The 13,700-nt window shown below is 44.7% G+C and overlaps 1 protein-coding gene across 5 annotated transcripts in view; it reads left to right on the top strand.

Annotated features, from left to right (window-relative positions):
* ltbp1 (latent transforming growth factor beta binding protein 1) overlaps positions 1 to 13,700 on the top strand; it is a 456,945-nt gene that overhangs the window by 189,964 nt on the left and 253,281 nt on the right. For all 5 annotated transcript variants that reach the window (XM_070889256.1, XM_070889254.1, XM_070889255.1 and 2 more), the window contains one exon: positions 6,595 to 6,697. In XM_070889256.1, the coding sequence (XP_070745357.1) occupies positions 6,595 to 6,697 (103 nt within the window). The remainder of the gene's footprint in view (positions 1 to 6,594; positions 6,698 to 13,700) is intronic.

Here is a 13,700-nt window from a genome sequence, read left to right as displayed (position 1 = left end):
GGTTAAAACCTAAGGTATTTCACATCCTATTTTTATGCGCAGTGCACTCCTGTTAAGTTGTGCAATGAACTTTCCATTTGTTTCTTTGGCCCATTAACGATTTCTGTCAAATTGATGCATTTAAGTCCTTGATGAGTGCAATTGCACGCTTTGGCCTGATTATCGAGTTGAGGATAGTATTCAAATAGATAGGAGCGAGAAACTATATAAAGCTGAAAAGTTGTTTCATGTTGAAATTAAGAACTGATTTTGTCTGGCTTTTTTTGCACAAGAATACTTTACTTTCATTTTTTTGTGTAAATGCAGGTGACAGTGATTTACACCCTCTGGAATTCAATTCTCAACCCTTTCCACTACTCCTCCTCTCTCCTGTCTTTTAAAAATGGTCTCAAAACCCAGCTCATCAAGCAAGCTTTCAGTCGCTCCTAATCTCTCTCCCTCCCTGGCTTGTTGTTTGTTTTCCGTACAGTTGTTTATGAAGCGCCCAGGGAAGTTATTAATGTTTAAAACGCTACATAAATGGAGGTTATTGATGCTTGTTTTCACCCTTAGTGTGAACAGTTAATACGTGCGCAGTGACATGAATGTTGTAGTTTTATTTTTCCCTGCTTTGCTGGAGAAGGTGAGAGAGAGGATGTGGATTTATATTACGCGGTTGCTATGTGCTGTCAGCACTAACTTCTCACCTCCTAACTTTAAAACTATTCTCCAGATTGTGACTAAATGTCACCTACCTTAATCCTTTCATCAGAGAATCAATTTCCTTTTGGAAAGGAGTTAGCATGGACACATTCATGAGCCATGTTTGCTCAATGTGTATTAACTCAAATCATTTCTGAATTTTCCCCAAAACTGGGAGATGATTCCTCGTGTTGTTTCTTGGCTTTGGCTGAAGTCTTATGTCTTGATAAGCACACAGTGTCTCAGAGTATTTCCCCATAAACAATCAGCACTAACCTTTTCACCTCAATAACATCTTGGGGTGAAATTCCATTCTCTGCTAACTTCAAAAAAATTCAAAGACATGAGTGGAAAGTGGTTGACTACTGCTTTTCATTTTCAAATTCGGTAGTGTAGTGGTTATGTTACTGGACGAGTAATCCAAAGGCCTGTAGTAATAATCTGGAGACGTGAGTTCAGATCTCGCCATGGCAGCTGGGGAATTTAAATAAATCTGGAAGTAAAAAGCTAGTATCAGTAATGGTGACCATGGAACTACCGGATTGTCATAAAAACCCACTTGGTTCACTGATGTCCTTTAGGGAAGGAAATCTGCCGTCCTTACCTGGTCTGGCCTGTATGTGACTCCAGACCAGCAGCAATGCGGTTGACTCTTAACTGCCCTTTGCCATGGCCGAGTCAGCCCCTCAGTCGTACCAAACTGCTACGACCAAGACAGCACTGTGGGAACCTTCACCACATGGTCTGCAGTGATTAAAGATTCACCACCACCTCCTCGAGGGCAATTCAGGATGGGGCAATAAATGCCAGCCCTCCAAGTGACGCCCACATCCAAAGAACATCATAAATAATTTTCTTTTGCTAAGTTCGCATTTCACGTCCCCTCCCCAACCGTTGCCTGTTCCTATACTCAGCGTGGAACGTTCTCTCATCAAGCGCATGGTTCATTGTTAGTAGTGTGTCTTTTCCTCACGTTCTCCTTGGAGTCTCTTGTACCTTTCACTTCACCTGGCCGAGATGGAATCAGAAACCCGCAGCCAGATCTCCACCCCTGTACAATGCTACCAGTCACAAGGAAGCATGTAAAAATAGCTAGCTGTAATTGTCTCCTTCCCTGATTTTCCATTTTTCTTCTTGTGGGGAACGTCACCCGGTGTTTGCAATTATCCATGGATGCAAGCAGAAACTTACTGAATGTAGAATGATTGACAGTTATGGCACAGTGTGTTTCAACTCCAAACATACCACAAGTCTCAACAAGACCTGTGTGTAGCTTCTCTTCATCACGAACTAAATCGGTTTCACAAATGAATATGGTGGGATTCTCACCTTTGTGTAAGTGATTGCTAAAATCAGCTGGTCATAGAATTCATAGAAGCATAAAATCATAGAAATTTACGGCACAGAAGGAGGCCATTCGGCCCATCGTGTCCGTGACTGCTGACAAAGTGCTATCCAGCCGAATCCTACTTTCTCGCTCTTGGTCTATAGCCCTATAGGTTACAGCACTTCAAGTGCACATCCAAGTATTTTTAAATGTGGTGAGGGTTTCTGGCTCTACCACCCTTTCAGGATGTGAGTTCCAGACCCCAACCACCCTCTGGGTGAAAACATTTCTCCTCAAATCCCCTCTAAACCTCTCACCAATTACTTTAAATCAAGACCCCCTGGTTGTTGACCCCTCTGCTAAAGGAAATAGGTCTTTCCTATCCACCCTATCTAGGCCCCTCATAATTTTATACACCTCAATCAGGTCTCCCCTCAGTCTCCTCTGTTCCAGAGAAAACAAACCCACCTATCCAATCTTTCCTCATAGCTAAAATTCTCCAGTCCAGGCAACATCCTCGAAAATTTCCTCTGTACCCGCTCCAGTGCAATCACATCTTTCCTGTAATGTGGTGACCAGAACTACTTGCAGTACTCTAACTGTGGCCTAACTAGTGTTTTATACAGTTCAAGCATAACCTCCCTACCCTTATAATCAATGCCTTGGCTAATAAAGGAAAGTATCCCAGATGCTGTCTTAACCACCTTATCTACCTGTCCTACTACCTTCAGGGATCTGTGAACATGCACTCCAAGGTCCCTCTGTTCCTCCACACTTCTCAGTGTCCTACCATTTATTGTGTAGCCCCTTGCCTGGTTAGCCCTCCCCAAATGCATTAACTCACACTTATCCGGATTGAATGCCATTTGTCACTGTTCTGCTCAACTGACCAGTTCATTGATATCTTCCTGCAGTCTACAGCATTATCAACCACATGGCCAATTTTTATATAATCTACAAACTTCTTAATCATACCCCTACGTTCAAGTCTAAATCATTGATATATACCACAAACAGCAAGGTACCTAGTACTGAGCCCTGCGGAATCCCTTTGGAACCAGACTTCCAGTCACAAAAACACCCATCAAACACCACCCTTTGCTTCCTGTTCTGAGCCAATTTTGGATCCAACTTGCCACTTTGTCTTGGATCCCATGGGCTTTTACTTTCAGGACCAATCTGCCATGTTGGACCTAATCAAAAGCCTTGCTAAAATCCATATACACTATATCATATGCACTACCCTCAGCGACCCTCCTGGTTACCTCCTCAAAAAATTCAATCAAGCTAGTCAAGCACGACTTTCCCTTAACAAATCCATGCTGACTGTCCTTGATTAATCCGTGTCTTTCTAAATGAAGTCTTCCTGTCCCTCAGAATTTTTAAAAATAATTTTCCCACTACCGAGGTTAGGCTGACTGGACTGTAATTACTCAGTGTATCCCTTTCTCCCTTTTTAAACAATGGTACAACATTAGCAACCCTCCAGTACCACACCTGTAACCAGAGACGATTTCAAAATGATGGTCAGAGCCTCTGCCATTTCCTCTTTTGCTTCTCTTAACAGCCTGGGATACATTTCATCCGGGCCTGGGGATTTATCCACTTGCAAAACTGCTAAACCCCTTAATACTTCCTCTTTCACTATGTTTATTTCATCTAATATTTCACACTCCTCCACCCTGATTGCGGTGTCTGCGCCACCCCTCTCTTTTGTGAAAACAGATGCAAAATATTCATTAAGAATCATGCCTACATCTTCCGCCTCCACACACAGATTATCTTTATGGTCTCTAATAGGCCCGACTCTTTAGTCATCCTCTTGCTCTTGATGTATTTATAAAACTTCTTTGCGTTTTCCTTGATTTTACTTGCCAATAATTTTTCTTGTTCCCTCATTGCTTTCCTAATTTTTTAAATTTCACCCTGTACTTTCTATACTCCTCTAGGGTTTCTGCAGTATTGGGCCCTTGGTATCTATCATAAGCCTCCCTTTTTTTCTTTATCCTACCCTGTGTGCCCATTCACATCCAGGGGCTCTAGATTTGTTAGTCCCACATACTTGCTCTGAACCCTCAGGATCTCCTCCTTGAATGCTTCCCACTGCTCTGACACTGATTTACCTTCCAGTAGCTGTTTCCAGTCCACTTTGGCTAAATCACATCGCAGTTTAGTAAAATTGGTTTTCCCCAATTGAGAACTTTTATTCTTGGTCTATCTTTGTCCTTTTCCATAACCGCCCGAAATCTAACTGAATTATGATCACTAGCCCCAAAATGCTCTCCCTCTGATACCCCTTCCACCTGCCCAGCTACATTCCTTAAAACTAAGCACACAACCACCCCCTCCCGTATAAGGCTTGCTACATACTAACTAAAAAAGTTCTCCTGAATGCATGTTAGGAATTCAGCACCCTCTATAACTTTCACACTAATTCTATCCCAGTTAATGGGCCCAACGTTGCCCAAGCCGTTTTTTCGGCGCACTGACTTTGCACGCTGGAAAGGGTGCCAGAAAAAAGGGGCCCCATCCTGGCTGCTCTTCGGAGTCCCCAGAAGTCGTGGCGGGGCATGCAGTCTGAAGAAGGGGGGGGGCGCGGAGCAACAGGCCAGCGCAGAAAGCACTGCCGGCACCTGCGCGCATGCTCAGTGAGAGTGGCGCGCATGCTCCTGCCCTCCCAGCGCGTCTTGTGGGCTGTGAGCAGGACCCGATGCTCGCAGTCCCTATCCCCGGCGGAAGGGATGCCCGATCTCGCCGCACCCTATCCCCGGCCAAGTGGCCTCCCGCACCGGCCGGCCGGCCCGCTAAGTTCCCGGGCGAGGTAGGACTTCGGCTCTATTTTTTATTTAGTGCTTGTTTGTGCTTGAGAGTTTTTATTTGGGGGTGGGAAGAGGAGGAGAGTTTTTTTGGGGGTGGAGGGAGGAGAGTTTTGGGCGGGGGAGAGAAAGAGTGTATTCGGGGGGGCAGGGGGAGAGAAAGAGTGTTTTGTATACCAGCATCTCTCTCTCTCTCTCTCTCTCTCTCTCTGGCTAGCCCCCCACCCCCCCCCCCGTGACATCGCGGCCAGCAGCTCGCATTTCTCCGGTAGGATTTAGTTCATTTTTATTAGTATTTTAATTGTTTGAGCTTTTCCTTGCAATGTTTGGTGCTTGGTTATTGAGATCCTCTCCGGTTCCCTTCCCTCCCCTATCCCTGCCCTAATGTCTGCTGAATGTGCGCTGCTTTTTCTTCACTGCCCGCAAGGTTTTTCAGAGCTGGCCACAAACGCTGACCTAAGTCAATATGGAGTAAGTTTTTGCTGGCCAAAGTGGCATAAATGACCAAAACTGGAACCTCCCTTTTGAAAAAAAACTGACCTAAAAAAAAATCGGACCCAAGTGACTTACTCTGGAGCAAATTTTGGGGGGAAAATGGCATTTTTTAACTTATGCCAGAAAAAACAAATTACTCCAAAAAAGTTGATGCAAGTCATGGCCAAAATTGGGCCCAAAATTCGGATAGTTATCCTCTACTATTATTGCCCAATAGTTTTTGCACTTCTCAGAAATTTGCCTACATATTTGCTCCCTCTGACTGTTTGAGGGTCTCTAGTACACTCCCAGCAGAGTGATCGCCCCTTTTTGGATCTTCAATTCAACCCATATGGTCTTAGTTGATGATCCAGGGTGTGGTTGGGGGCATAAGACTTGGGGTGCCATTGGGGTTAGAGGGGAGGGAAATCTTTGGGGGCACAGGGCCAAGGGATGACAGCCCAGGGAGCAAGTAGACAACGTAGATCTATAGAAGCAGAGGGCACAGGCTTTGGGAAGACGGTTATGCACTTGTGCACATGCATAAAGAAGTTAGGTGAGGGAAGGAACATGAATTTCTCAAAACAGGGCCAAGCTGTGACATGTTGGGGAGGATATACATGAGGTAAGGAATGTTCATGAAACGAGTGGGGTGCGCCAGGGGTTGTGGGGGAGCAATTGAAAGATGGGATGGGTAAGTTTATAAGCAAATTTGTAACTTTTTTCTGAAATGTGTGTTTGTTATACTATCAATTAAATGTATTTTGTAGCATGCAGTGGAATAAATTAAGGATTGTCATGGTAACTGTTTTTTTGGAACAATCCTTCTCGCTGTATTGTGATTGGAGAAAGGTTTTGTGTATGATTGGTGAAGTAACAAATATAGAAAATAACCAATTAGATAACAGGTTACAGGCTTGACCAAGAAGAACAACACATTGAAGAAGAAAACTGCCCTGCTTCTGACACACAACGTTTTATTAAATAAATTGACAGATTCTTAAATCACACGCGCAGCAAACTGACTGGAAATATTTGTTTAGGTTGATCCAGCACTTTCAGCAGCTACAACAGCAATTTCCATTTATATAGCATGCTTCAATTCAGCAAATAGTCTTGAGGGTTAGTTTGGGTCTCAGATGTGAGGATCGGCAGGAGGGCAGTGGGTCAGGGCACACGCGAACAGGTAGGTTTTAAGGATACTTTTGGAAGTGGGATAGATTTATCCAATGTGTTGTTTGCCTTTCGTGCCTGTGGAGAACTAGAACTAACTTTAGTATTCTTGGCTATTTACAGTGTGGGAAGCCTCTTCCTGGCCTTTCAAAGCAAGAAGATTGCTGTGGAACTGTGGGTACTTCTTGGGGTTTCCACAAATGCCAGAAATGTCCGAAGAAGCCATGTAAGTGCATTTGTTTGTTTTAAGAACACAATTTACTTTTTTAAGCAGCGTCTTTGCTTGTAAATGCAGATAAGATTTTAAATATCTACCTACTATATTCTAAATTCAATACTTGGGGCTGGGCATGCGTTTCATTGAAGATTTATTGTTAAGTACCTGTTATTGCTTTATGTCTTTCTATGATAGGTATTTTTGATGTTTTATAGCCAGAATGTATCACCCTATAATTGCGAAATATGGGCTCAAGACTCCCACAAATTGCTTTCTGAATTTTTTTCATCTACTGTTTTTTTCCCCTCAGTAACTGAAATTTCTAATGCCCAAAATTTAAAAAATTACATACTTGACAATAATATGATTAAATATATCGATGGAATTGTATTTTGGGTCTTTTTATTTGAGGGTATCAGCCTTTCCCGAAAACCTGGGCTTTGATGATATTTTTGCTGCGAGCTGTGTCCCTGAGCTGAATTCGGATTGTGCTGTCTGTGAATATGTACTGTATCTAATTTCCCAGGATGTAAATGCTCAAACAGCTGTACTGATGGGATATTTTTTTATTTAATTCCGAGCACAACCTGCCCAATAGATTTTCTTCAAATAATTTTGAAAATCAGGAGGCCAAATTTCATAAGCATTTCTGCAGTAAAATTTATATTAAAAAAAAATGAGGATGTATGTGTGAAAGACAGAAATGACAGTTCTGTGATGACACACCAGTTACAGCTTTTGTTGAACTTTAAAAAGTATATTAAACTGAGGAAGAGCGAGAGAGATAGAGGCCTGGATATTAACTGGTGCGGGTTATGCAAGTGTAAGTGTAAGGGGATGGGGGGGGGGAGGGAGGTGGGGGGGAGGAGTTTTAGATGGGAATCCTGAACGACTGGGTTTCCCTGCATTTCTAGCCCAATGTTACTAATAGTAAAACTGGTATCATTAACTTCTAATATTTGAGTATCATCTTCAAGGGTGAATACTGATGCAAAGTGAGCCATTTGTACCCTGTTCTTGAACTCCCTTCAGTGGCCCATTACAATCGGACAATGCTAATATCTAACACATGTGAGACAGAAATGACCATTTCTAAACTTATGGGACAGAGTGAGAGCGAGAGGGAAAGGTAGACTGGTGGTTTCTCTCATTCTAATTTAATTTCTGAAGAAAAGTTGAATTTGGAAAGCACATAAAGCCTCTTTGAGGGGAATAGATAGGGCAGCGTAGGAGGGAGAGGGGACGAGAGAAACTAATAGAGGATGAGGGAGCTTCTGCCCTTTCACCACCCACCCCTAGGGGGGGGAGAGAGTGGGAGTGGCGGAGAATGGATGGAGGGTTAAGGATGAGGTGAATAACAATGAAGTGAAGTATCATGTATACACATGCTGTTTGTAGCCACCAGATGGTGTCATTGCTGGAGGCCACTGAGCAGCACGCATATGGTGCTGCTCTGGTATAAAATGCCAGCCATTTTGTGAGTCAGGCACTTTGGGCCTAAATAAAGCAGAAGCAAGGTTGTACCTTGCTTAGTTCAACAGTACTCAGTTTGAACCTTTATTGCATACATAAAATTTGGCGACGAGAATACAAGAACCTTTGTTTGCAAAATGAGCATGATTGGATTTTTAGAGCGATTCGTGGAGGAAGAAGATTGGGCAGACTTTGTGAGCCATTTGAACCAATACTTCGTGGCCAACAAAATGAAGGGGGGGCGATGATGCAGATCAGCGTGGGGCCGTGTTCCTCACTCTGTGCGGTTCAAAGATCTGCGGCCTGATAAAGAATCTACTCATGCCTAGTGATCCAACAGAGAAAACATACGAGGAGTTGTATATATTGGTACGGGAGCATCTCAAGCCAGACGACGACATCATCATCTCGAGATACAGGTTTTATACGCATGTTCGATCGGAGGGCCAGAGTGCGGCGGAATTCGTTGCCGACCTGAGACGTCTTGCAGGACCGTGCAAGTTGGTGACGATGTTGGCAGTCATGCTACGGGACTTCTTTGTTATCAACCACGAGGTGATCCTGCGCAAACTTCTGGCGGTGGAGGAGTTGGATTTAAAAAGGGCCATCCAGATCGCTCAATCATGTATGACGAAGGACAGGAGTTTAAAGCAAATATCGGTGAAGAACCGAACCTCGGCAAGTACTGTAAATGCGATTGATTTGGCGTTCGGCAGAGCAGCACATGACAGGGCCTATCCGGCTACATTCGCGAAACCTGTGGCTGCTCAAAGTCTGCCAGTGGGAATGTATCCGACTTCTCAGTGTTGGCGTTGTGGGGGAAATCATCGCCACCAGCAGTGTCGATTTAAGCAATATAGTTGCAAAGGCTGTCTGAGAGTGGGGCATCTCCAGCGCAAGTGTTCGCAGATGAGCAAGCGAGCTGCGACACACCACGTGGAGGATGAGAGTCAGACTAACGTGGATCCAGATACGCAATCAGAGATGCCAGGGGAGGAAGTGTATGGACTGTACTCTTTCATAACCAAGAGTAAACCAATTTTGATTAATGTGAAGTTTAACGGGATACCGGTATCGATGGAACTGGTCACAGGGGGGAGTCAATCGTTCATGAACGAGAGGGCATTTAATAAGCTGTGGGATACTAAGACTGTGAGGCCCAGGCTGAGCCCTGTTAATGCCAAGATGCACACGTACACCAAAGAACTGTTAAAGATGATTGGCAGTGCACAATCGTATAATGGTACGGTTCACGAGTTACCGCTGTGGATTGTTCCAGGCAATGACCCAACGCTGCTCGGCAGGAGCCGGTTGGAGAAAATCAGATGCGACTAGAACGACATAAAGGCATTGTCTTCAGAGGAAGGTACATGTGCCCAAGTATTGAGCAAGTTACCTTCGCTGTTCGAACCGGGTATCGGCAACTTCACGGGAGCCAAGGTGCAGATCCACGTGGACTCAGATGCAAGACCTGTCCATCAGAAAGCTCGGGCAGTGCTGTATGTGATGAGGGAGAAGGTCAAATTGAACTGGACAGACTCCAGCGTGAAGGGCTCATATCACCGGTCGAATTTAATGAATGGGCCAGCTCCATCGTTCCTGTGCTGAAAAGTGATGGCACAGTCAGAATCTGTGGAGACTACGAGGCTTCGATCAACAGGGTTTCGAAACAAAATCAGTACCCGTTACTGAAGGCTGATGACTTGTTTGCGACACTAGCCGAAGGGAAGTCATTCACAAAACTGGACTTGACGTCGGCCTGTATGACGTAGGAATTGGTCGAGACATCGAAGAGACTTACCTGCATTAACACGCACAAAGGACTGTTTATTTACCACAGGTGCCCGTTTGGAATTCGCTCGGCTGCAGCAATATTCCAGAGGGATATGGAAAATCTACTGAAGTCCGTTTCCAGAACCGTCGTGTTCCAAGATGACATCCTGATCACCGGTCGTGACTCCAAGGAACATCTGAACAACCTGGAAGAGGTACTACTGCGTTTGGACAGAGTGGGACTCAGACTTAAACGCTCGAAGTGCGTCTTCATGGTACCGGAGGTCGAATTCCTTGGGAGGAAAATTGCCGCTGATGGCATCAGACCTACTGATGTGAAAACCAAAGCCATCAAGAATGCACCCAAGCCGCAGAACGTGATGGAGCTGCGTTCGTTCCTGGGTCTACTCAACTGCTTTGGTAACTTCCTACCTAAATTGAGCACCTTATTTGAACCACTGCACATGCTATTGTGAAAAGGCAACAAATGGGTGTGGGGCGCATTGCAAGACAGAGCTTTCAAGAAAACCAGCAATCTGCTTTGCTCTAACAAGCTGTTGGTACATTGTGACCCATGTAAACGTTTAGTTTTGGCCTGTGACGCATCGTCATATGGAATTGGTTGTGTGTTACAACAAGCCAATGAGTCAGGGAAACTTCAACCTGTCGTGTATGCATCCAAAAGTTTGTCTAAAGCAGGAAGAACCTACAGTATGGTAGAAAAAGAAGCTTTAGCATGTGTGTACGGTGTTAAAAAAATGCATCAATACCTCTTTGGTCTGAGGTTTGAATTAGAGACCGATCACAAGCCGCTCATTTCGTGGTTTTCCGAGAGCAAAGGTATCAATACCAACGTTTCATCCCACATCCAATAGTGGCGCTGACATTATCTGCCTATGATTATGTCATTCGCAACAGACCTGGACAGAGAATTGTGCCGATCCTTTGAGCTGATTGCCGTTGCCCACACCGGAGGTGGAAACGTCACAACCGACAGATTTAATGTTAATCATGGATGCTTTTGAGAGTGGAGGTACCCCTGTCACGGCCCAACTCATTAAGACCTGGACCAGCCAGGACCCGATTTCCTTGGTGGTAAAGGGTTGAATCCTCAAAGTGGATTGGTCTGCCGTACCTAAGCAGATGTGCGAGGAGGCCAAACTGTACTCCTGTCGCAAGGACGGACTGTCTATTCAAGCAGATTGCATATTGTGGGGCAATCGTGTTGTAATGCCTAAGAAAGGGAGAGAGAAGTTTGTGCGTGAGTTACACAGCACACATCCTGGTATAGTGATGATGAAGGCCATCGCCAGGTCCCACGTATGGTGACCAGGAATTGATTCTGAGCTGGAAGCATGTGTGCATCAGTGCAACACCTGCATACAGCTCAGCAAAGCACCAGCGGAATCACCGCTGAGTCTGTGGTCATGGCCATCCAAACCTTGGTCCAGGATCCATGTAGATTTTGCAGGTCCCTTCCTGGGCAAGATGTTTTTAGTGGTGGTGGATGCTTATTTGAAGTGGATAGAATGCATAATCATGTCATCCAGTACGTCCACGGTAACCATAGAGAATCTCAATTATCATGTTCGCGGCACATGGTCTGCTTGACATTGTGGTGAGCGACAATGGGTTGTGCTTCACCAGTCTGGAGTTTCAGGAGTTTGTAAAACTTAACGGCATAAAATATGTAAGGTCAGCACCGTTCAAGCCTGCGTCCAACGGGCAAGCAGAACGTGCAGTACAAATTATCAAGCAAAGCATGAGGAGAGTAACCCAATGATCACTGCAGACCCACTTGTCTTGCATACTGCTGAGTTACAGGACAAGACCCCACACACTCAGAGGGGTCTCGCTTGTTGAAATCATGATGAAAAGAGGTTTACGACCAAGTTATCTCTTGTACACCCAGATTTAAGTAATCATATTGAATACAGAAGACAGAGTTAACAAGGGTACCACAATCGCGCAACTGTGTCACGTGAGATTTCTGTTAATGATCCTGGAAACGTGTTGAATTATGGTCAGGGTCCAAATGAATCGCTGGTACGGTCATGATCAAGGAGGGCAACAGAGTATTTGTTATTAAGCTCAAGAATGGGAAAACTTGCAGGAAACACATGGATCAAACAAAGCTGAAGCACACAGACGAGCCAGAGCAGTCGGACGAAGAAACCGTCGACGACCAACCAACTTACCAGCGGTCTTCAGAGGACTCAAGGGTTATCAGTGAACCCGGAATTTCCATCATGGACTTATTCAATAAAAATGGACTTGCAATTCCTGACATAGCCACTGCTACCCCCAGCAAGGTAGCCATCCAGCCACAACAGACTCCGCACATTCACCCAAGGCCAGAATCGAACTGAGACAGTCAACCCGGGAGCGTAAAGCACCGGACCATCTCAACCTGTGAAAGACTGTGATAAGATCTCAGAGGAGGGTATTGTCATGTATGTACATGCTGTTTGTAGCCACCAGATGGTGTCATTGTTGGAGGCCACTGAGCAGCATGCACATGGTGCTGCTCTGGTATAAAAGGCCAGCCATTTTATGAGTCAGGCACTTTGGGCCTAAATAAAGCAGAAGCAAGGTTGCACCTTGCTTAGTTAAACAGTACTCAGTTTGAACCTTTATTGCATACATAGCAGATGCAGAGATTGAGCTGGTAGTTCAAAGGGCAAGATGTAGGGGTAGTAATTGCAGTGATGGGGTGGTAGGCAGGGGGAAGGCTGATGGGAAGGCAAAGCTGTTGGGGACATGATGGGGCCAAGTGTGACTGGGGGGGGCGAGAGTGGGAAGGGAGCCACTGAGGATCACATTTTCTTTGCAAACCCCACCACAAATGCAGTTCGTGGCTCTTTGCCCCTGCTTTGCCATACAATACATCCCACCTTCTCCTATCCTGAAGGAAAGAGAGAGAGAGAGAAGCCAGAGAGGTAAGCAGAATATAACCGAGAAAAAAACAACTAAAAAAGTTAAGGAAAGAGAAGCACCAAGTATGTGAAGACAGAAGAGGGCGTGGAATCAGCAACACAGGACATCAGAGACAGGTCACTGAGGGGTCACATTTTCTGCCTTATCATGTGGAACACCATGGGAGATCTACTCTAGTGGTTGGATAAATGTAATACAATCATTATTTGCTGGCAGCTGTACCCTTATGCTGGCATTATTGTGAGTGTACAAATGCATATCTACATATTTTTTGCTCAGTATTTCTTTGTAGGTGAGTGCTAAGTAGCTACAGGGCCCAAGTGGGGATTACAAGATAGCACAAACATCTTGCAGCTTCAGCTCAATCTACTTCAGCAAGCTGTACGAACACGCTTTTATTTGAAATGAGAATTGGTTTATGAGGTTCAGCTTAAATACTTAATTAGTAAACTGAGGGAACTTGTTTTTCTGTGCACTTGGAGCTCTATTTATCAGTGAAATGTTTGAAACAGTAGAATGTGAAAATAGTGCTGAGACTGTGACCCAGAAATTGCTTCGTGCTGGCCTTAGTTTTCAAAAGGTGCAGTGTTTGCTAAACAGTGACAGTAAATGTAACCGAATTTAAATTATTCACTAAATGTACTTTGGTGCATGACGTGATATTGTTTTTCTTTCTAACCACATAAAGACCATCTGACCGGATATTTTCTGAAATGCAAACAGCTCTCCACATGTCACTCCACCGCACGTGATGGCTCGGCAACATGGCAGACTTTTATTTACATTGGCAAACTCAGTCCAAGGGCACCACTAATTTGCGTGTCATGTA

Source organism: Pristiophorus japonicus, chromosome 9 (assembly GCF_044704955.1).
Source record: "Pristiophorus japonicus isolate sPriJap1 chromosome 9, sPriJap1.hap1, whole genome shotgun sequence".
NCBI lineage: Eukaryota > Metazoa > Chordata > Chondrichthyes > Pristiophoridae > Pristiophorus > Pristiophorus japonicus.
This window is presented reverse-complemented; position numbering and strand designations above follow the sequence as displayed.